This window comes from Staurois parvus, unplaced genomic scaffold, assembly GCF_062004578.1.
Source record: "Staurois parvus isolate SC_StPar_1 unplaced genomic scaffold, SC_StPar_1.0 ptg000048l, whole genome shotgun sequence".
NCBI classification, from domain to species: Eukaryota; Metazoa; Chordata; class Amphibia; order Anura; family Ranidae; genus Staurois; species Staurois parvus.
In genome coordinates, this window is record NW_028317844.1 from 2,129,387 (window position 1) to 2,153,172 (window position 23,786).

The window sequence follows — 23,786 nt, forward strand, 5'->3', positions numbered from 1 at the left end:
CCCATGGAACACAGCTCACTTTGGAGGGGTGGGGAGAACCCTGTCTCAGCTCCCCATATCCCTCCTATGTGTAAGTCACCCTGTGCCTGTTAGGGGTGTCCTGATATTGTGTAGACATGTATAGGTAGGGTGTGGGGGTTGTTCATTGCTCAAGCTGTGAACACGTCCAAACCACCACCGGGATTCAAGATGAGGAAAGTAGACGTCGGTCACCCCAGTGGACCTGGCATTAGAGTTCCTGGGGCTGCTGCGGATCATTCTTGCAGCATACCCCAGTACTGTGTCTGCGGATGAGTACCTGGAGCTCAGGCAGTGGATTCGGGTGCTGCTGTGGAGTAGAGCCCTCCAGGTTGCTGGTATGTACAAGGGCAAATGCTATCCAACCCCAGGGGAACGGGCCAGGGACCATCGGATGTTACGGATGCCATTCCTGGAAGAGCGACCCCAGGAGTCATGAGTGACTGAGTTGGACAGGCTGGTCCAGTAGGAGATAGAGCTGAACAACAGATATCAGGCTCTGCAATGGTATGCAGAGCAGAAATATTTAGGGGTGACAACAGAATGCTCTCCAGAGGGATATGACTTTGGTGGCCCTGGATTGCTGTGGAAGAGCCTTACAGATCTTTTTGTGTTTGGCGATGAAGGAGAACCTATCCTTGAGGACCTGCAAGAAGACAGAGAGGCTATGTTCAGTCTCACAGGGGTCTCAGAGTTTGAACCAGATCTGAAATACCTGCTGATGAAAGAACAGCATCTGGAAAGGGCATACAGGCAACTGCTAAAACATGTCCAGCAGCATGCCCAAGAATCGGCAGTGGAAATTCCAGATATTACGGTCCCCAAACCTGAAATGCTGACAAAAGGGCAGAGCTCTGCTAGCCTCTGCCCAGCACTGGTAACATCTTTTGGGTTCCATGGATAGGAGATGGTGAACCCCGATTCCCAGACACAAGTTCCAGAGATTGGGGATTTGATTAACTTTTCTGCTGAGGAGGAACCAGCCGGTGTGCCGCCAGCAGAAGTGCTGGCAACAGGGCCTACCATTACTGAACTCTGCCCAGCACTGGTAACACCTTCTGGGTTCCACGGACAGGAGATGGTGAATACCTATCCCCAGACACCAGTTCCAGAGATTTGGGATTTGATTGACTTTTCTACTGAAGAGGAACCAGCCGGCGAGCCTCCAGCAGAAGAGCTGGCAACAGGGCCAAACATTGCTGAGCTCTACCCAGTACCAACAGCTTCAGTCTCCCGGATAGAAGAGGCGGATGACCTTTCTACTACACCACTGACCGGGACCTTGGGATTTCATGCCAGCAGCATCTTTGGAGGTAGAAGAAAAAGAAACTTCTCCAGCTGAAGCGCTGACAACCGGACAGAGGGTCCAGGACCTCAGCCCCACACCTGTGGTAGTTTCAGAGGCCCAGGGGGAGAAGGGAGAGGAGGTTGTTGTCCTCCCTCCCCCACAGTCAGCCAGAGTGGAGGAAACTGTCTTGCCTCCCAAGTCAGGATTTGTGCACCAGGGGGACAGTGACAGAGGAATGCCATCCCAGCAGCAGATCCACAGTCTGGGAGTGGAGGAAACCAGTCTCCCTCCCCTACGGTTAGCCGGAGCAGATGTGGGGTCCCCAGCAGAAGTGCTGGCAACAGGACAAAGTGCTGCTGGCCTTTGCCTAGCAACTATAGTCACCACCTGGATACCCCAGGGATCCTGGGCAGTTGGCCCTGATCCCCTACAGCACGATGGAGTCGGCCCAGCCACCCTGTGTTCTCTCCAGCGGCTGAGAGGACTTCAGGGAGAAGGACCAACCCGTACTTCTCCCCAGCGGCGGGTATGTTCTACGAGAGAGGCAGAGGTTGGCTGGGTGAGTAATGCTTTGTGTGGGACAATTTGTTTGGGGTACTTTCTGGGTGCTGGCATTGGGGGGATGGAAGCACAGCCTAACTTCGGAGTCCACCCATCTGGGGTTTACTCCTGCGTTAGTCTCCTGCCGAAAGGGGAGATATGTGACAGGAGTGACTGTGTGGGGGGCCCATGGAACACAGCTCACTTTTGAGGGGTGGGAAGACCCCTGTCTTAGCTCCCCATATCCCTCCTATGTGTAAGTCACCCTGTACCTGTTAGGGGTACAGGGTGGAATGTCCTGATATTGTGTAGACATGTACAGTTGTGGCCAAAATTATTCAACCCCCAATGCTGTAAAGGGGTTTAGGGACTATAGTGTACATTTGGAATTGTATTCAGAATCAAATCCTACAAGGACGTTGTAACTACCCAAATGCAACTAAAATGACATCAATTGTTTATGTAATACAGTAGTAAATGGTTCTTATGTGGTTTCTTCATTGCCACAATTATTCAACCCCTTAAAGACTACCACTCTGAAGAACAGAGGTTCATACAGGTGCTTTCCATCAGGTATTGAAAACACCTGTGGATGTCACCGAGCAGCAATCAAGCATAATAAGCACCAATTAGGCAGCTTTAAAATGACTGTGATACTCAGCTCCTTCTAGACATTTACTGGTGTGGTTACAAACATGGTGAAGGCAAGAGAATGGTCCAGGAAGACAAGAGAAGAGGTGATTTCTCTTCACAGGAAGGGCAATGGCTATAAGAAGATTGCAAAGATGTTAAACATACCAAGAGACACCTTAGGAAGCATCATTCGCAAATTCAAGGCAAAGGGCACTGTTGAAACGCTACCTGGTCGTGGCAGAAAGAAGATGCTGACTTCGACTGCTGTGCGCTACCTGAAGCGTAGAGTGGAGAGAAGTCCCCGTGTGACTGCTGAGGAACTGAGAAAAGATTTGTCAGATGTGGGTACAGAAGTTTCAGCCCAGACAATAAGACGCACACTGCGTAATGAAGGCCTCCGTGCCAGAACTCCCAGGCGTACCCCCTTGCTGTCTCCAAAGAATAAGAAGAGTCGACTGCAGTATGCCAAAAGCCATGTGGACAAACCACAAAAGTTGTGGGATAGTGTTCTGTGGACTGATGAAACAAAATTAGAACTGTTTGGGCCCATGGATCAACGCTATGTTTGGAGGAGGAAGAACAAGGCCTATGATGAAAAGAACACCTTGCCTACTGTGAAGCATGGTGGAGGGTCAATCATGCTTTGGGGCTGTTTTGCTTCTGCAGGTACAGGGAAGCTTCAGCGTGTGCAAGGTACCATGAATTCTCTTCAGTACCAGGAGATATTGGATGGAAACGTGATGCAGTCCGTCACACACCTGAGGCTTGGGAGACGTTGGACCTTTCAACAGGACAATGATCCCAAGCATACCTCCAAGTCCACTAGAGCATGGTTGCAGAGGAAAGGCTGGAACATTTTGGAGTGGCCATCGCAGTCACCAGACTTAAATCCGATTGAGAACCTCTGGTGGGACTTAAAGAAAGCAGTTGCAGTGCGCAAGCCTAAGAATGTGACTGAACTGGAGGCCTTTGCCCATGAAGAATGGGCGAAGATACCCGTAGATCGCTGCAAGACACTTGTGTCAAGCTATGCTTCACGTTTAAAAGCTGTTATAACTGTAAAAGGATGCTGTACTAAGTACTAAGATTGAATGTCACTTGGGGGTTGAATAAAACTGATAATGCTGTGAGCACAGAAAAGACATTTGTGGTTATTTCATTATAACTGTTATGTTATATTTGTCTGACCTACAAGTGCCTCTTTAATGTAAATGTAAGCAAGATGACTGAATGATCAAAAGCAATGTCAAACTGGCCAAAACACTCAATTTCAGTGGGGGTTGAATAATTTTGGCCACAACTGTATAGGTGGGGTGTGGGGGTTGTTCATTGTTTACTGCCATGTGGTGCATCCCATTGTTCTATTGTGTGTCTTGCTTGGGAGCAAACTATTATGGGATATATGTGTTTGTGTATTGGCTTGGTGGGGGGTGTCTGCTGATGTGTCTCTGGTTGCTAGATTTAGTTTGCCACACCCTGTGTCCATATGCAGGGAGGTGGGTTGTTCCCTTGAATGTTGATATCTTGTGTCTGTGTTAAAATAAAGTAGTCTATTTCCTGATTTATTTCAAGACTGGTCTTGTCTAGTCTCGTATGGTCAGCGGTGGGTCCATGGATCTGTGTTCGGACAGGGAAACGGAAATACCCTAGTGCAGTCGGGGTCCGGTTCTGTTACATACTCCATCTCCACACTTTCCAAAACCAAAAAAAGCTTTGTCTTTAGTTACACTTTAACTGAAAGAAATATGTGGGCTGCCACTGCAGACCTGTCTTTAAAGTACTAGTTCTGGTACTGTCATGCCAATCTTTTGTCTTCAGTGCTATTACTGACTTGGAATAGGTATACAGATCAGGTAATCTAACTTTACTTATAGTGTGTTTGTTCAGGGTCACTGACTCCTATAGTATGAAAGCTGGAGATAACCAGACATCTCACATTTTCAAAAGAAGGTTAGTCATGGCAGCCACCATATTTTCTTTTGTACAGGTTTCCTTTGAAGTAATTTTGAAGTTATTGCACTGAAGTAGTGCTCCAGTGTGTACACACAGTGTGTAGTTAAAAAAAAGTCAGTGATGAATGTACATTCATTTACACATATACACTTTTCAATAACCCATAAGTACAACAGAATGTAGTGAATGTGTGCTTTAAATTATTTTAAGCATGTTGCACATTTTTTCATATATACATTATATATATATATATATATATATATATATATATACATACACACATATATCTACACTATATTGCGAGAAGTATTGGGACACTCCTCCAAATCATTGGATTCAGCTGTTCCGATCACCTTCAGGGCCACAGGTGTATAAAAAGAAAATGCATGTGACGGTACACATTTGTATATGATTGCAGTACTCTGCAGCATTCAGGACCACCCACTACAAGGGGACAGACAAATAGAAAAAGGAAACATGTCCCATTTGACTGAGTTGAAGACACTTTTTAAAATGCGACTGGTGGGACAGGAAGAACAGCAGACTGGATTTGGACTTTGCTCCTATTATTATTATTATTATTATTACACAGGATTTCTATAGCGCTAACAGTTTGCTCAGTGCTTTACAATCTAAAGCAGTGGTTCTCAACCTTTCTAATGCCGCGACCCCTTAATACAGTTCCTCATGTTGTGGCGACCCCCAACCATAAAATTTATTTCGTTGCTACTCCATAACTGTAATTTTGCAGTGGGAGGAGTAGTGCCACGTCATTGGTGTCAGTGGGAGGAATAGTGTCCCATCACTGATGTCAATGGGAGGAATAGTGCCCCATCATTCAGAAATTATAAAACTTTTCTTTTTTTGCCCAAATAATAAATATATCCACCTATCCCACCATACGAAAAGTGTCCAAAATATCAAAATAGTGTCCAAAATGTCTCAATTATCAAAATAAATCTCCACACATGTAAGCCATTAAATTCTTTCTTCTTCAACCTTGCAAATCCTGATGACAATAAACCTCGAAAGAAAAAAACTTAACATAGTGTCATACCTTTTAAATAATAAAACACACGTGCCACTCTCTGTGCAACATGCAAAATCTATATACACGTGTATACTCTATAAGTGAGTATCTATATACATGCAAAAATATATCAATGAAGGACACTCACATAAAGTGTCAGCTGCAAAAATAAGTGAAACTAAAAAATGTCACTCCAAAAGATGTGTATCACCACACGCTGTATACATAAGTGTACACCTTAGACCCAAACCAGCAATCTCCACCTCATGTGCTGATGGATAATTACCCTATGTAGGAAATGATAGGGCATCACACCACTCTGGGTTACTATCTCATCATTCAGATTTCAGGCTTCCTCCAATCTTAGGGTTATTCCTCCATTTCCCTCATGAGAAAATTCACAATTACCGATAGTAGATAAAACACAGTCTTCCTTTATTTGGCAACTTACATTAAAATATGGGTGAAGCAGCTCCTCCTCACAGGGATACAGATACAGACAAGTTTAGGGAAACATTGGCCGCATGTTCCCACTTCCAAGATGGCCACGATCGCACTTCCGGTCAGCGTCGATACGTCTGACGTCACGTGTCCCTCACGTGGCGTCAGACACGTGACGTCAGACGTATCGACGCTGACCGGAAGTGCAATCGCGGCCATCTTGGAAGTGGGAACATGCGGCCAATGTTTCCCTAAACTTGTCTGTATCTGTATCCCTGTGAGGAGGAGCTGCTTCACCCATATTTTAATGTAAGTTGCCAAATAAAGGAAGACTGTGTTTTATCTACTATCGGTAATTGTGAATTTTCTCATGAGGGAAATGGAGGAATAACCCTAAGATTGGAGGAAGCCTGAAATCTGAATGATGAGATAGTAACCCAGAGTGGTGTGATGCCCTATCATTTCCTACATAGGGTAATTATCCATCAGCACATGAGGTGGAGATTGCTGGTTTGGGTCTAAGGTGTACACTTATGTATACAGCGTGTGGTGATACACATCTTTTGGAGTGACATTTTTTAGTTTCACTTATTTTTGCAGCTGACACTTTATGTGAGTGTCCTTCATTGATATATTTTTGCATGTATATAGATACTCACTTATAGAGTATACACGTGTATATAGATTTTGCATGTTGCACAGAGAGTGGCACGTGTGTTTTATTATTTAAAAGGTATGACACTATGTTAAGTTTTTTTCTTTCGAGGTTTATTGTCATCAGGATTTGCAAGGTTGAAGAAGAAAGAATTTAATGGCTTACATGTGTGGAGATTTATTTTGATAATTGAGACATTTTGGACACTATTTTGATATTTTGGACACTTTTCGTATGGTGGGATAGGTGGATATATTTATTATTTGGGCAAAAAAAGAAAAGTTTTTTTATCATTTTTGTTTGCTTGGCCTTCAAGGGTGGAGGTGGATAACTTTTCTGGGATATTGTATTGGGATTGTTTTGCTGTGTATTTTTATATAAGTGCCCCATCATTGGTATCAGTGGTAGGAATAGTGCCCCATCATTGGTATCAGTGGGAGGAATAGTGCCCCATCATTGGTATCAGTGGGAGGAATAGTGCCCCATCATTGGTGTCAGTGGGGGGAATAGTGCCCCATCATTGGTGTCAGTGGGGGGAATAGTGCCCCATCATTGGTGTCAGTGGGGGGAATAGTGCCCCATCATTGGTGTCAGTGGGGGGAATAGTGCCCCATCATTGGTGTCAGTGGGGGGAATAGTGCCCCATCATTGGTGTCAGTGGGGGGAATAGTGCCCCATCATTGGTGTCAGTGGGAGGAATAGTGCCCCAACATTGGTGTTAGGGGGAGGAATAGTGCCCCATCATTGGTGTCAGTGGGAGGAATAGTGCCCCATCATTGGTGTCAGTGGGAGGAATAGTGCCCCATCACTGGTGTCAGTGGGGGGAATAGTGCCCCATCACTGGTGTCAGTGGGGGGAATAGTGCCCCATCGCTGGTGTCAGTGGGAGGAATAGTGTCCCATCACTGGTGTCAGTGGGAGGAAAAGTGTCCCATCACTGGTGTCAGTGGGAGGAATAGTGCCCAAACATTGGTGTCAGTGGGAGGAATAGTGCCCCAACATTGGTGTCAGTGGGAGGAATAGTGCCCCATCATTGGTGCCAGTGGGAGGAATAGTGCCCCAACATTGGTGTCAGTGGGAGGAATAGTGCCCCATCATTGGTGTCAGTGGGAGGAATAGTGCCCCAACATTGGTGCCAGTGGGAGGAATAGTGCCCCATCATTGGTGCCAGTGGGAGGAATAGTGCCCCATCATTGGTGTCAGTGGGAGGAATAGTGCCCCATCGTTGGTGTCAGTGGGGGGAGGAATAGTGCCCCAACGTTGGTGTCAGTGGGGGGAGGAATAGTGCCCCAACGTTGGTGTCAGTGGGGGGAGGAATAGTGCCCCATCGTTGGTGTCAGTGGGGGGAGGAATAGCGCCCCATCGTTGGTGTCAGTGGGGGGAGGAATAGCGCCCCATCGTTGGTGTCAGTGGGGGGAGGAATAGCGCCCCATCGTTGGTGTCAGTGGGGGGAGGAATAGCGCCCCATCGTTGGTGTCAGTGGGGGGAGGAATAGCGCCCCATCGTTGGTGTCAGTGGGGGGAGGAATAGCGCCCCATCGTTGGTGTCAGTGGGGGGAGGAATAGCGCCCCATCGTTGGTGTCAGTGGGGGGAGGAATAGCGCCCCATCGTTGGTGTCAGTGGGGGGAGGAATAGCGCCCCATCGTTGGTGTCAGTGGGGGGAGGAATAGTGCCCCATCGTTGGTATCAGTGACACCAATGATGGGGCACTATTCCTTACACTGACACCAATGATACTTATCTTGCTGACCCCTGCTCCAGCCTGGGCTCGCTCGCTCCCTCACTCTCCCATGGTACAGACACTTACCGGTCAGCTGTCTTCCTTCTCCGGCCGCTCAGCTCCTCTTCACTCGCTCGACCTTTGCGGTGCTGCTCGGCTCCTCCTCTCCAAGCTCCACCTCCTCCGGTGATTGGCCGCCTGTGTGCCTCTCCTGAGCTACAGTTCCGGCGGTCAATCACCGGCGAGGATTGCTCCCGGGGGTGTGGCCAGATGACAGGGGCGGCATGTCATCCCGCCCACACCTGGAGACAGGTAGAGGAGCGGTGTCTCGGTTCCTAAGACCGTCGGAAATATGTGTTTTCCGACGGTCTTAGGTGACCCCTATGAAAGCGTCGTTCGACCCCCAAAGGGGTCGCGACCCCCAGGTTGAGAACCGCTGATCTAAAGGGAGACAATACAGCAACAATACAGTTCAATACAAGAAGGTTAGGAGGGCCTTGCTCCTTGGAGCTTACAATCTAAGAGGGAGGGGCTGGTAGTACAAAAGGTAATAAGTGTGAGGGATGAACTGGGAGGAGAGATAGAAGATTTGGTTATTATCTGAAGGCAGGATAGGCTTCCCTGAAGAGATAAGTTGTCAGGGGTCGGGTATTCAGCCGCGATACGCTGGGCGGCGCATGCGCAGAACATCAACACGCTCTAGCCAACGGGCAGCAGGACCTGGGCGATCACGACGGCCGCGTATGCGCACTCGCGATCGTGGACGCGCGCCTGACACCAATGACAGAGCAGGGCGCGCTATTTAAACGGGACAGGAGGTATGTGCAATTGCCGTTTGGTCTTATTGTCCTGTTCCTGTAATCTGATCTGTGAAACTTCCTGTTGCCGACCTCTGCATTGATCCTGACCCTAATGATTGTCTCCTGCTTGACCCCTGGCTTGACCCGACCATTCTTCTGCCTGTTCCTCTGTACCTCGCTGCCCGTTAGTTGCTGAACCTGGCTCGTGACCCTGACCATTCTCTGTCTGCTCCTCTGGTACCTCGCTGCCCGCACGTTGCTGACCTGGCCTGCCTGACTACGCCTTACGTTACCCTGACGGTCCATCCATCCATCCCGCATGGACCAGTTCCTGCTGCTAGGCCTACCAGCCTCTTCACGTCAGGCTCCATTTCCTACACACCTCTGACGGTGCTCTCTACCACTGCCGGACGTACTCAGGGGTCGCGACCTGGTCTCAGTCTGCTCCAAGCCCATCCCCACCATCAGGGGCCCTGGTGAATAAGCAGATTGGGACTTAGACCCCGCGCCCTGAGGAAACCCGTGCTGTGGGTTGCTAGAGATACCGCCAGGCAGTGCATGCTATAAGTTTTCAGAGATCGCCTAAAAGTGGGCAGAGTAGGCGATAGATAAATGGATTAGGATAAAGCGTTCCAGAGGATGGAGGAGGCTCTGGAGAAGTCTTGGAGATGAGCATCGGAGGAGGAGACAAGGGAGCTAGAGAGCAGGAGGTCATGGGAGGAGCAGAGAGCACAGTTTGGGTGATTTTTCTAGACAAGATTGGTGATATAGTTTGGGGCAGAGTTGTAAATGGCTTTATATGTTATTGTTAATGTTTTGAATTATATTTGTTGGGCAATGGGAAGCCAGTGGAGGGATTGGCAGAGAGGGATGGCAGATATGGAATGGTTGGTAAGGTGGAAGAGTCTGGCAGCGGTATTCATGATAGACTGAAGAGGGGACCTGTCATCAAGCACACACGTACTTGCACATCGTTAGCAACGTTGAAACAACACAGTTACATCTCAGAAGCAATGTTCAGCCAGCATAAATCCCGGTTCACATATACGTGCATTTAATGCAGCTTGAACCGCATCCAATCTGCACGACATATGAAAAAATATTGCTTCCTATGGTGCCTGTTCACATACAGTATGTTCCCAAAAGTATTGGGACACCCCTCCAAATCAGTGGATTCAGGTGTTTTTGAATCACCTCCATGGCCACAGGTGTATAAAATCAAGCACCTAGGCATGCAGACTGCTTCTATAAACATTTGTAAAATAATGAGTTGTCCTCAGGAGCTCAGTGAATTCAAGCATAGTACCATGGTAGGTTGCCACATGTGCAATAAGTCCATCCATGAAATTTCCTTGCTACTAAATATTCCATGATCAACTGTTACCGGTAGTGGTATTATAACAAAATGGAAGCAACTGGGAACAACAGCAACTCAGCCACGAAGTGGTAGGCCACATAAAATGATGGAGCGGAGTCCGCGCATTCTGAAGCGCACAATGCGCAGATGTCGTCAACTGTCTGCAGAGTTAATAGCTAAACACCTCCAAATTTCATGTGGCCTTCAGATTAGCACAACAACAGTGCGTAGAGAGCTTCCCAGAGTGGGTTTCCATGGCCGAGCAGCTGCATCACCAAGTGCAATGCAAAGCGTCGAATGCAGTGGTGTAAAGCATGCTGTAACTGGACTCTAGAGCACTGGAGACATGTTCTCTGGAGTGATGAATCACGCTTCTCTATCTGGCAATCCGATGGATGTGTCTGGGTTTGGCGGTTGCCAGGTGAATGGTACTTGCCTGACTGCATTGTGCCAAGTCTAAAGTTTGGTGGAAGGGGATTATGGTGTGGGGTTGTTTTTCGGGGTTAGGCTTGGTCCCTTCATTCCAGTGAAAGGAACTCTTAAGGTGTCAGCATACCAAGACATTTTGGACAATTTCATGCTAACAACTTTGTGGGAACAGTTTGGGTATGGTCCCTTCCTGTTCCAACATGACTGCGTACCAGTGCACAAAGCAAGGTCCATAAAGACTGTGAGCCAGGCCCTACTTGTCTGACATGAGTGCCTGTCCTCACAAATGCACTTCTGGAAGAATGGTCAAACATTCCCATAGACACACTCCTAAACCTTGTGGACAGCCTTCCCCGAAGAGTTGAAGCTGTTATAGCTGCAAAGGGTGGGCCAACTCAATATTGAACCCTACAGACTAAGACTGGGATTCCATTAAAGTTCATGTGTATGTAAAGGCAGACGTCCCAATACTTTTGTTAACATTGTATGTGTATATATATATTTACTGATATATATATGTGTGTATTTTTTTTAAATCTGGTACCCATCACCCCACCGCTCCAACACTGTACCTTTCTAAATCCTTTGTAGGGATTGGTTACATACATAATGTTGTCATAGCCATCTCTGGTCGAATAGACCTGGCTGAGCTTTGTTTTTTAATCGAATGCTGCATTTGGGGTGCCACTAACAGTAAATGACATCGCAAGCACGACATGCATTGTTTTTTGCTTGATTAACACAATGCACGCAAGATTGCATCACAAATGTTGCCCGTGTTCCCAAAACGCTATAGTGTGAATGCAGCCTTACAGTGATCATGGCTGTAAGTAAGAACAATTTTGCAGTTCATAAGAGCGAAGATGCATGTTTCAGCACATGTCCAAGGGTGGACTGACCATTTGGAAACTCGGGCACTGCCCGAGGGCCCGGGGTCAGTAGGGGGCCCCATGAGATGCCCCTGGTACCTTTTTCATAGGCTTTTTTGAGTTTGGGCAAGGACACAGGGGCCCCATGATCCCATATTGCCCGGGGGCCCCATGAGTTGTCAGTCCGCCCCTGCACATGTCCCTAGTACCATGTATCCCATCTGTGAATTCTTGTGTTCTTGCTGAAGCTTCAGTGGATGCTCAAGTTGGATACATATCCAAATTCTCAAGTGTGTGTATGTAGAGAGTGAAGATCTACCCCCTGTTGTGAGAATGCACTGCTACTTAGAATGTAGATCTTGGGCCGTCAATAAGGGGCTAATACTTTATTGAAACACAATAAGAACCTGTGTAGATGAGCGTACTTTAAGATACATTTAGCTTGCATTTAAGATCAGTGTGAGATGCTTCTAACCTGCTTCTGACCTTCTAAGCTGCGTCAAGCTTCTTTTGCCATCTTATTGAATTGCATGAAGAACAATACAATTTTGATGCAAACAAGTGCCCTTAACCTTCTCTACATCTGCTTTCAGGCTTGAACACCCCAGTAAAAGAATTGTGGAATGACTTACTAGTATTATACTTTTAATTTTAGCATATCATCAAGTTTCATCGTGCCTCCAAAGCAAACAAGAAGCCCATGCAGCTGCCTCGATCAATGGTCAAGTCTTTGCTGTACCAAATCTTGGATGGAATCCATTATTTGCATGCAAACTGGGTGCTGCATCGAGACTTGGTATGTAAAAAATGTTTAGTAAATAGCACATTAAACATATGATAAAGAATATATGTTGACCTGTTATGTAAATTTGAAATATGCAGAAGGGTTTAAGTACTAATCTTTTTTGCCACAGGTCAAGAAATCATGGCTTCACCCTTGGATTTAGCCATACCCTTAAAATAATGATTAAACAAAGCAATCTTCATTCAATTATAACATAGCTCAATTTTTTCCCATGAAATACTCCCTTTTTATTTACGCAACTGGATTCACATTACAGTACATTTTGTTTGTGAAAATGTGCCTCAGGTCTTAGGTGAGCCTTCTAACTGCTAGTGCCTGTAGCTTGCTCAGAAAGTAATAAGTTGCTGTTAATTCTTGTTTTGCTGTCAGCTGCATTCTATTAATCTTTTACATGTACTATTGATAGCGTAATATTATTATTTTGCTGAAAATTATATCTGATTTTACATTTTAAAATGATTTGTTATTAGTATGTGGACTACCTCTATCCTCACTTCCATCAGTAATATTTTCACCATTGCTTCTGATACACTCGCTGCACTCAATGAATTCCGATGCACACACTAATATGGTTGCTTTGTTAGGTTTAGGTAGCCAGAATCAAATCGGACACTGTCTCTCACAAACTTACTAATACAACCTATAGTTTACAAGTTAAACACCTAGTCCACAAGTTAAATCTTGTCTATTCCATGTAGTACCTTAAAAATAAGGCAGCCATGATTAACGTTGCCATATACTAGCACAGTGCAATATGCCCAGCTACATTACCGTTGTTAGGCTCAAACTCTGCTGAATACTTTTTGCAGTCAGTAATAGCAGTGATGTACATGTCATAATTTGGGAAACACTACCTTAAGCTGATAGTTTAAAGATGCTGGTTATCAGTAAGCTGCATAAGTACTTATGCAGAGCACAGTAATGCAAGCCATAGACAGAATTGTCAGCCGATAAATGAAAAATCGTTCGGTGCTGTTGCCGATGCTGCCACCAATGTCCACGAAAAATGGCCGTTTTTCGTGGATTTTCCAGCATGACCGATAAAAATAAATGAGAAGATCCGCGAAAAGCAGCTGACGGGTTGGCCCCACTAACTGCGTGAATATCGTCCGATTTTTCATGCGGACGAAAATTCAGCCGATAAACGACCCGTCTATTGCCTGCATAAGGCTTCATGCACAGTGGACACTTTTACAGCTGCTCTTAGGGGTGCCTTGGGGTGCCCAGCAGAGTTTTGGCAGAAAAAAACGCTTGACGTGTGTAAACGTACATTAATGCCAGATGCATTTAACGTTTGAGCTTTAATTTATCTCAGTGGCCAGAATACATTATTTATTCTAGCCTATGAAATGAATTACTGCCCAAACATTTGACGCGGGTAAATGCTGCTAAACGCTTTACACACTTTTACTATCGCCAGGCATTTTTTTGGTCAAAGCGCTGCTGCCAGGAAGAGGCTTCTAGGAGATGTCTGGTGTGCATGCGGCCTAAATTCAACCTAGATTTACATTATGATTAAAAAATACCCTGATTCCAGTCATGCACTCACTTTCTCCTTTAGATATAAGGTATGCCTGTTCTGTCTGACCAGACCCCTTAAATCTGAAATTGTTTTACGATTCTCTTTTTCAGTGGACCCAGCTTCTGGGAAGTGCAGCTGTCTCCCTTTCTTTTCCCTCTCCCATTCTGTTTTTCCTTCTATTACCTGTCTTCTTGAAAATTGTACTTAAAACAGTTGAAAACCCACGCATATACCCAGTGAAGTGACTAGCATCAGGTAATACACAGAGATTAAATGAAGCCTCCTGCATAAGTTGTACCTGTTTACCTGCAACAATTTCTTCTGTAGAGCTTTCTAAAAACACAAAGATCAAAGGGTTTTTCTCAGCTCCAGCAATCAGGGGTGGGGATCTGAAGTCTCACAGTGCAGATCTCAGTGAGGGGAGCTCTGCGCCCTGATTGGAGGGAACGGACACACCTCTTCACACAGTACACAGAGAACAAGCAGAACTGTGGATATCAAACACAGGCTATATGCAGGAGCTCTTTCCCTGGCACTTTTTTATCTTTTGTTGTCAGGGAATCCTATCAAAAGTGAATCATGCTGATAGCAGAGCAACTAGACAGCAGAGAGAAATCCCACTCAGTGATTTGTATAGAGGGAAGTACACAGTATAGGATAGAAGTATACAGTAAACGTAAAGGCTATGCTTTGTTCATATTTCATGTCTGAGGTTTACAACCTCTTTAACTACTTACCATCCTGCTACTGTACATAAGCAGCCAGGACAAGGGGTGTTCTAGGAGGATGCACCTATATGTCCTCCCAGAACGTGTACTCGTGTGCAGCCTCAGGGCGATGCAGCAGCTCAGGCGGATCACAGATCTGGGCACCAGCTCGTTGTGATTACCCTTGGTACCATATGATTGCTTTGAGCAATCACAGTGATCACATTACCTGTAGTAAGCGATGGCTGTCATTCATGATGCCATTATCAAACCCTAGTGAACGCTGTGCTAATGCAATAAAAAAAAAACATCAAAGGAATATTTAAAAAGAAAAGTTATGTAAACCAACTTAAAATGTATCACTAATATCACAGTCAAGATAGCTGCCTTCACTAGTATCCACAAACCGATACTTCAAACATGTGTGTATAAATAAATGTGCAGCACTAGAATAGTGCATATAAAACAGATGCATTAGTGGATGGAATACAAACTCAGTGCAAAATCCAAGCATAATGTCAATATAAACTTGAGTCCACCACACTCATTATGAAATATTATGTTCACCTCCCAAAGCTGTGCATTCAACGCCTCCCGACGCCGGGCCTCCAGCACCCCTGACGCCGGCCCTACAACACCTCCAATCACCGCGTCCCGCGGCTCGTCCAGCCGCCGCACCACTGTGCCCACCGACGCCGTGCCACAACACCCGCGGGCGCCGGCCTACAGCACCCACAGACTGCAACCAGCCAGCTGCGGCCCCAGCCGCCCACCACTCCCACTCCCCTCCTACGATTGGACACTGATGAACTCAGACATGGCATAATGGACTCTTCCCATCCTCACGTCCTGACTGAAACCTCCCTCCTCTCCGACCCGATCAGCATTCTGCCCACCCTAGCATGCCACCTGCACTCCTCCTCCTCGTTCTCCTCTCCTCCATCCCCAAACTTGCCTCCCTCTACCCCCCTACTCCCCCAAAACAGCTCTACATCGCACCCTCACTTCTTCCTTCCCCCCTCTACGGCTCTCACCACCTCCTCCTGATACTCCACTCCCCCGCCGACCCACATGCCACCACCAACAGACCCACGCGCTCCTGCACCTCCTGTTCCCATGCCACCTTCCTCACCCTCCTCCTTCTCCTAACCGCCGATGACATCTCCCCGAACCCTGGCCCCCCATCACCCCACTCCCCCTCCCGGCACCCCCCTACTTACGCCAACCACCGCAACCCCCTCAATCTCATATCTGTCCCCCTCCTCCCCACATCTACCCCTCCCCTCTCGGTTGCACTCCTGAACGCCCGTTCGGTTTGCAACAAGCTCACCGCCATCCACGACCTCTTTGTCTCCCACTCCCTCAACCTCCTAGCGGTCACCAAAACCTGGATCCAAGCCACTGACTCCACCTCCCCTGCTGCCCTCTCCTATGGAGGCCTTGTCTGGACCCATTCAGACCGAGCGGGCGCAGAAGCGGAGGGGTCGGTATGCTCCTACTACCGCTGAGCACCTTCCAGGTCCTCCCTAACCCCCCTCCCTATCCTTCTCCTCCTTCGAGGCCCACTGCATCCGGCTATTCTCTCCCACCCCCCTAAGGATTGCAGTAATCTATCGGCCTCCTGGTTCCGCATCCCCCTTCCTAGACGACTTTGCTGCCTGACTTCCCTTCTTCCTCTCCTCCGAGCTACCGACCATCATCCTAGGTGACTTCAATATCCCGATCAACGCCAACAGCCCGGCTACTTCCCAACTCCTCCTTCTAACCTCCTCCTTCGTGCTCACACAGCACACTCAGTCCTCCACCCACTCCAATGGAAACACCCTGGACCTCGTTTTCTCCCACCTCTGCACCCCCATGACTTCGCTAACACCCCCTTCCCCCTCTCTGACCACCACCTCCTCACATTCTCCATCCCCCCCCCCCCCCCACCTGCAACCTCCGCAATCTGAACCCGACCCATCTCCACCCGGCAGCTGACCGCCTGTATGACAGTATCCTCCCTCTGTCATGCCCTGACCTGGCCACTACTGCATACAACGACTCACTGTCGGCTGCCCTCGACTCCCTGGCACCCCTAACCACACGTAGCATTAGACCCCAACCGCTTCAACCCTGGCAAAATGACCACATGAAATCCCTCAAACGACGCAGTTGCGCGCTGGAGCGCTTATGGCGCAAAACCAGATCCCCTTGCGCGTTCTCCCTCTATAAAGCCGCCTACCTCGCCTACACCACCTCCCTCCACGCTGCCAAGCAAGCCTATTTCATAACCCTTATCAACACCCTCTCCACCTGTCCTTGCCGGCTCTTCCCCACCTTCAAATCCCTGCTCTCTCCCCCCCCCACCTCCACCCAGCACCTCACTCACCACCCACGAGATTGCCAATCACTTCCAAAACAAGATTGACGCAATCCGTAAGGACATTTTCAACTCACAATCCACAGACTCTGCCTTGGTGTTGTGTTTCTCCTGGGACCTGTTTCCTGTTCCTGTTCCTGTTCCTGTCTGATTCTCTGCTGACCCTGGTCTGATCCCTGGCTTGTCTGACCATTCTCCTGCTCCTGATCCCTGGCTTGTCTGACCATTCTCCTCTGCCTGACCCTCTGTACCACTCTGCCCGCTACCTGCTGACCCTGGCTTGTGACCCCGACCATTCTCAGCTTGCTCCCCCTGTACCTACCTGCCCGATTGATATTGACCCGGCCTGCCTGACGACGCTTGCATTGTATGTACTGTTATCTGTGGGTGGTTGGTTTGGTTTGTTTGCACTGTGTTATGTTTTAGTATTGCACTGCGTTTATGTTTGTATTGTTAGTGTTAATAAATTACATTGTTTATAACATATCTGAAGTCTGCGTTTCCCTGCGTCAGTCACACACCTCTGGTCACACCCAGGAGCCCTGACACCTACCTTTCCCAACACTCCTTCAGTGTCACCTACAACACTGCCACCTCCCCCTCTCTGTTGGGGTCCCCCAAGGCTCTGTCCTCAGGCCCCTCCTCTTCTCCATCTATACCTCCTCCCTTGGCAAACTTATTCACTCCCACGGCTTCAATTACCACCTCTATGCCGACGACACCCAAATTTACCTCTCCACCCCCCACCTCACCCCCTCACTCTATGCCCGCATCGCCCACCTCCTAAACAACATATCGGACTGGATGTTGCTCCATTTCCTCAAACTTAACCTATCCAAAACCGAGCTCCTGGTCTTCCCCCCACCCCGCGCCCCCCCCCCTCCTCTCCATCACTACTAAGAATGCCACCATCTCTCCCACCCCACACGCCAAAGTCCTGGGTGTCATCCTGGACTCCCACCTCTCCTTCCTACCCCACATCCAACTGCTATCTAGATCTTGCAGGCTCCACCTCCGCAACATCTCCAAGATACGCACATTCCTCACCCCAGACACCACCAAACAACTCGTACACTCCCTCATCATCTCATGCCTGGACTATTGCAATTCCCTTCTCACTGGCCTACCCAAACGAACGCTATCCCCACTTCAGTCGATCCTAAACTCAGCGGCTAGACTCATCCACCTCACCAACCGCTCCACATCTGCCTCCCCCCCTCTGCCGATCCCTTCATTGGCTCCCGATTGCCCAACGCATCAAATTCAAACTGCTAACTCTGACCTACAAAGCCATTCACAATGCCGCCCCAAACTACATAACCAACCTGATACCCAAATACTACCCTACTCGTGCCCTCCGCTCCTCACAGGACCTCCTGCTCTCTAGCTCCCTGGTCGTCTCCTCCCACGCCCGATTGCAGGACTTCTCTAGGACTTCCCCCATCCTCTGGAACGCCCTACCCCAATCCATCAGACTGTCACCTATCCTCCTCACCTTCAGGCGCACCCTGAAAACCCTCCTCTTCAGGGAAGCCTACCCCAACCTCACCTAACACCTGACCTCACCTAACAACTAACCTCCTCCACTCCTCCCACCACTCCATTCCCCACAGCCATTTCCTCTTGTACCACCTTCCCCTCCCTCCTAGATTGTAAGCTCGAAAGAGCAGGGCCCTCGAACCCCTCGTGTATTGTATTGTTACTGTTTTGTCTCATGTTCTGTCCCCCTTGCTACTGTACAGCGCTGAGCATACCCTTTGGCGCTATATAAATACTGTATAATAATAATAATAATTATGTTAAAAATATATAATATGTAATAATGACTTCTTGTGACCACTTACGTTTCCCAACACCCAGTGAATCACCATTGGGAACACTCCTTTACCACCACCACCATTAAAATTACGCCTCTTACTGAATCCAAAGACCTCTAATTATGGAGGTCACAAGCGCTCTTTCATAATATTAAGCTGATGGTAGCTGGCAAGGGATTCACTCCAACAGCCCCAGGTTATTCCTCTTCACTTACTGAAATGCTCATGTTAAATGTTTCTCATCAAAGAAAAGTCTATAGTGTAACCCAAATTTATTTTAAACATAATGTACTCACAAAGCAGCAGCAGCAGAAATAGAGCTCATCACATTCCACCATAGGGCGCACATGTGCATTGAGGTCAGATTGCATGCCCCACCCTACACACTTTTTGTCAGAAATGACCTCTTCAGGGGAAAGCATTCATGATACCATTGCTTACTACTGTGATCTCTGTGATTAGTCACAGTGATCACATGGTACAGGACCGTGTGTGTGTGTGTGCGTGCGCGCGTGTATATATATATATATATATATATATATATATATATATATCTGTTACAATATCCCTATCCCTGATAGCTGCCACACCAGTTACATTGTCCTTGGTCACCTCCACATCAGTCCCAGTATCCATGGTCACCACCACACCAGTCAGTGTTCCTGATCCCCACACCTCCAGTCAGTGCCCATAATCACTGCCACATCAGTTACAGTGTCCCTAGTCACTGCCATACCAGCCACAAGGTCACCATAAGGTCTTTTTCTCATGTGCAATGCTAGCTGAACAGCAATACATGTTTGGATCACTCTTCAGAGAGAATCTCACAGGCAGTGAGGAGGCGTTGTATCGCCTCCTTACTACCTGCTTTAACCCCTTGGACCCTGCACAACCACCCCTATTCATTTGAATGGGCAATTATTTGTGAGTGTACAGGGGGTATAATTCCTGCCACTGATCCGAAGCAAAGCATCAAAGCCAAGGCTAAAGAAGGTAGCAGTTGAAGGGCAGTAAAACTGGAACTGCAGCTGCAAGGTTTTACCATCCCCCAACCTCACCAGTGAATGAGCCCTAATAGTGCAGCCAGTCACAGTTCTCTCATCACCACCACACCAGCCACAATATTGCCAGGCCAGTGTAACTAGAATCAGTGTTCCTGACTGCCATCACACCAAACCATTGCAGCAGGCAACAGTTTCTCTGATTACCGCCATACCAGTCCCAGTGTTACCAGACCAGTGTAAGCCAACAACAGTGTTCCTAATCACTGCTACACAAGCCCCAGCCAGCAGGAGTGTTCCTGATCACCACCACACCAGTGCAGTGTTGCCTGCCCCCTGTACTAACTCTGGCCTGTTTATTTACCACATTTCTACCTGCTGCCTGGACCTCTCCTTTGCTTGCTGTACATCCCGTTGACTATGTTCCTGTGAAATATTGGTCCCTGCCATTTGTGCCATCCCCTGTGGACAACTGCACTCATTGAACCAAAGGAACTCCTTTTTTTCTTTCTTTGTTCAGCCTCCTGTACTTCCTGACCAGTTAACATGGCATTTCTGGGGGCAGCTGTGTACCAGTAGGGTAGGCTTGCTTGGCGTATAGGAATGAGGGCTGATATAGGTGATGCTGCACTAAGTTATATTCCCTGACTACTCATACAGAGGTCACCATTACAGTACATTGATTTTGACACCATTGGCTGATTTTTTTCAATACACAAGATACATTTTCCAGGACATAATCAGTCCAGGCATTAAAAAGTCACACACATGTGGTATCGCCGTACTCAGGAGGAGTAGTAGACTGTGTTTTGGGGTGCAGTTCTATATATGCTGTGTGTTAGAAATATCTTATTAATTGACAAATTTGCATGAAAGAAATACATTTTCATTCTGCATTTTCCAAATATTTATGGCAAAAAATTTAAGTCTTCAAAAGACTCACCATGCCTCTTAGAAAATACCATAGGGTATTTGCTTTCCAAAATGTTGTCATTTTGTGGATGTTTCCACTGTCCTAGTTCTCCAGTTCCTCCAAAAGCTGGAACTGTTGAAAGAGCTCCTTGGATTTTGGGTCCCTCTATGTCAGCGGTTCTCAACCTGGGGGTCGCGACCCCTTTGGGGGTCGAACGACCATTTCCCAGGGGTCGCCTAAGACCATCGGAAAACACATATTTCCGATGGTCTTAGGAACCGAGACACCGCTCCTCCGTCTCAGGCGATGTGTGGGCGGGATGATACGCTGCTCCTGTCACCTGGCCACACCTCCGGGATCGCTCAGCAGCTCCGCCTCTTCGCCGCTGAGGAACTGTAGCTCAGGAGAGGCACACAGGCGGCCAATCACCGGCGAGGAGGTGGAGCTTGGAGAGGAGGAGCCGAGCGGCAGCGCGCGTACATCAAAGAAGATCGAGGGAGCTGCCGGAGCGAGTGAAGAGGAGAGCGGCCAGAGAAGGAAGACAGCTGACAGGTAAGTGAGAGAGCGAGCCCAGGCTGGAGCAGGGGTCAGCAAAGTAAGTATCATTGGTGTCAGTGGGAGGAATAGTGCCCCATCATTTGTGTCACTAATACCAACGATGGGGCACTATTCCTCCCCCCACTGACACCAACGATGGGGCACTATTCCTCCCCCCACTGACACCAACGATGGGGCACTATTCCTCCCCCCACTGACACCAACGATGGGGCACTATTCCTCCCCCCACTGACACCAACGATGGGGCACTATTCTCCCCTCCACCACACTGACATCAATGATGGGGCACTATTCCTCCCACTGACACCAATGATGGGGCACTATTCCTCCCCCCACTGACACCAACGATGGGACACTATTTCCCCCCCCCTCTGACCCCAATGATGGGGCACTATTCTCCCCTCCACCACACTGACATCAATGATGGGGCACTATTCCTCCCACTGACACCAATGATGGGGCACTATTCCTCCCACTGACACCAATGATGTGGCACTATTCCTCCCACTGACACCAGTGATGGGGCACTACTCCCACTGACACCAGTGATGGGGCACTACTCCCCCCACTGACACCAGTGATGGGGCACTATTCATCCCACTGACATCAGTGATGGGGCACTATTCCTCCCACTGATACCAACGATGGGGCACTATTCCTCCCACTGACACCAGTGATGGGGCACTATTCCTCCCACTGACACCAATGATGGGGCACTATTCCTCCCACTGACACCAATGATGTGGCACTATTCCTCCCACTGACACCAGTGATGGGGCACTACTCCCACTGACACCAGTGATGGGGCACTACTCCCCCCACTGACACCAGTGATGGGGCACTATTCATCCCACTGACATCAGTGATGGGGCACTATTCCTCCCACTGATACCAACGATGGGGCACTATTCCTCCCACTGACACCAGTGATGGGGCACTATTCCTCCCACTGACACCAGTGATGGGGCACTATTCCTCCCACTGACAGCAATGATGGGGCACTATTCCTCCCACTGACACCAATGATGGGGCACTATTCCTCCCACTGATACCAATGATGGAGCACTATTCCTCCCACTGACACCAATGATGGGGCACTATTCCTCCCACTGACACCAATGATGGGGCACTATTCCTCCCACTGATACCAATGATGGGGCACTATTCCTCCCACTGATACCAATGATGGGGCACTATTCCTCCCACTGATACCAATGATGGGGCACTATTCCTCCCACTGACACCAATGATGGGGCACTATTCCTCCCACTGATACCAATGATGGGACACTATTCATTCCACTGACATCAGTGATGGGGCACTATTCCTCCCACTGACACCAATGACGTGGCACTATTCCTCCCACTGACACTAATGATGGGGCACTATTCCTCCCACTGATACCAATGATGGGGCACTATTCCTCCCACTGACACCAATGACGTGGCACTGCTCCTCCCACTGCAAAATTACAGGTATGAAGTAGCAACGAAAATAATTTTATGGTTGTGGGTCACCACAACATGAGGAACTGTATTAAGGGGTCGCGGCATTAGAAAGGTTGAGAACCACTGCTCTATGTGGTTAGTCTGTGAACAAGTCTCACATATGTTCTATACTAAGTAGGAGTACTGGAATGTGTTTTGGAGTGTAATTCTAAGTATGCCTATTGTGTTAGAAACATCTTATTGATTGACAACTTTGTATAAAAAAAAAAATCATTTTCTTTCCTGCATTTTCCAAAAACTAGTGGCAAAAACTGACATTTTCAAAAGACTCGCTATGCTTTTCGGGAAAATACAATGGAGTGTTTGCTTTTAAAATGGGGTTAATTTGCAATGTTCTAGAAAATGTATCCAATGTCCAGGGCCTCCAAAAATGTGATAGGTAGTCAGGAAATTAGAAGTGTAATATATGCCCCTGGAACGCCTGAAGGTGCTCCTTGGATATTGGACCCCTATATGTATTTAGGCTGTGAAAAATCTCACATGTGTTGTGTTGAATGTGTTTTGGGGTGTAATTGTAAGTGTACCTATGCTGCGTTTGAGAAATAACTTGTTAAAATAGCAACTATGTGAAAAACAAATTTAACTTTTTAATTTTCCAAAAAATTATGACAAAAATTACAACTTAAAAAAACACACTATGCCTCATACCTTGTGTTATCCACTTCCCAGAAAGGGGTAATTTAGGGGTTATTTATACTATACTACTTGCTATGGGGGCACTTGGTGGGGGGGAGGGGCCAGAAGCGCCTGTGGGTGATCTGAGAAGAGGAGGATCGGGGCTGCCCTGGGCAAAACCACGGCACAGAGCAGGTAAGTATAGACATGGTTTTTATTTTTTAATTTTTTTTAAATCTGCCTTTA

At 47.7% G+C, this 23,786-nt stretch overlaps 1 protein-coding gene across 2 annotated transcripts in view; it reads left to right on the forward strand.

Moving 5' to 3' along the window:
• Nucleotides 1-23,786, forward strand: part of CDK19 (cyclin dependent kinase 19) — a 287,493-nt gene that overhangs the window by 155,026 nt on the left and 108,681 nt on the right. For both annotated transcript variants that reach the window (XM_089664589.1, XM_089664595.1), the window contains exon 4: nucleotides 12,388-12,528. In XM_089664589.1, coding sequence (XP_089520715.1) covers nucleotides 12,388-12,528 — 141 coding nt within the window. The remainder of the gene's footprint in view (nucleotides 1-12,387; nucleotides 12,529-23,786) is intronic.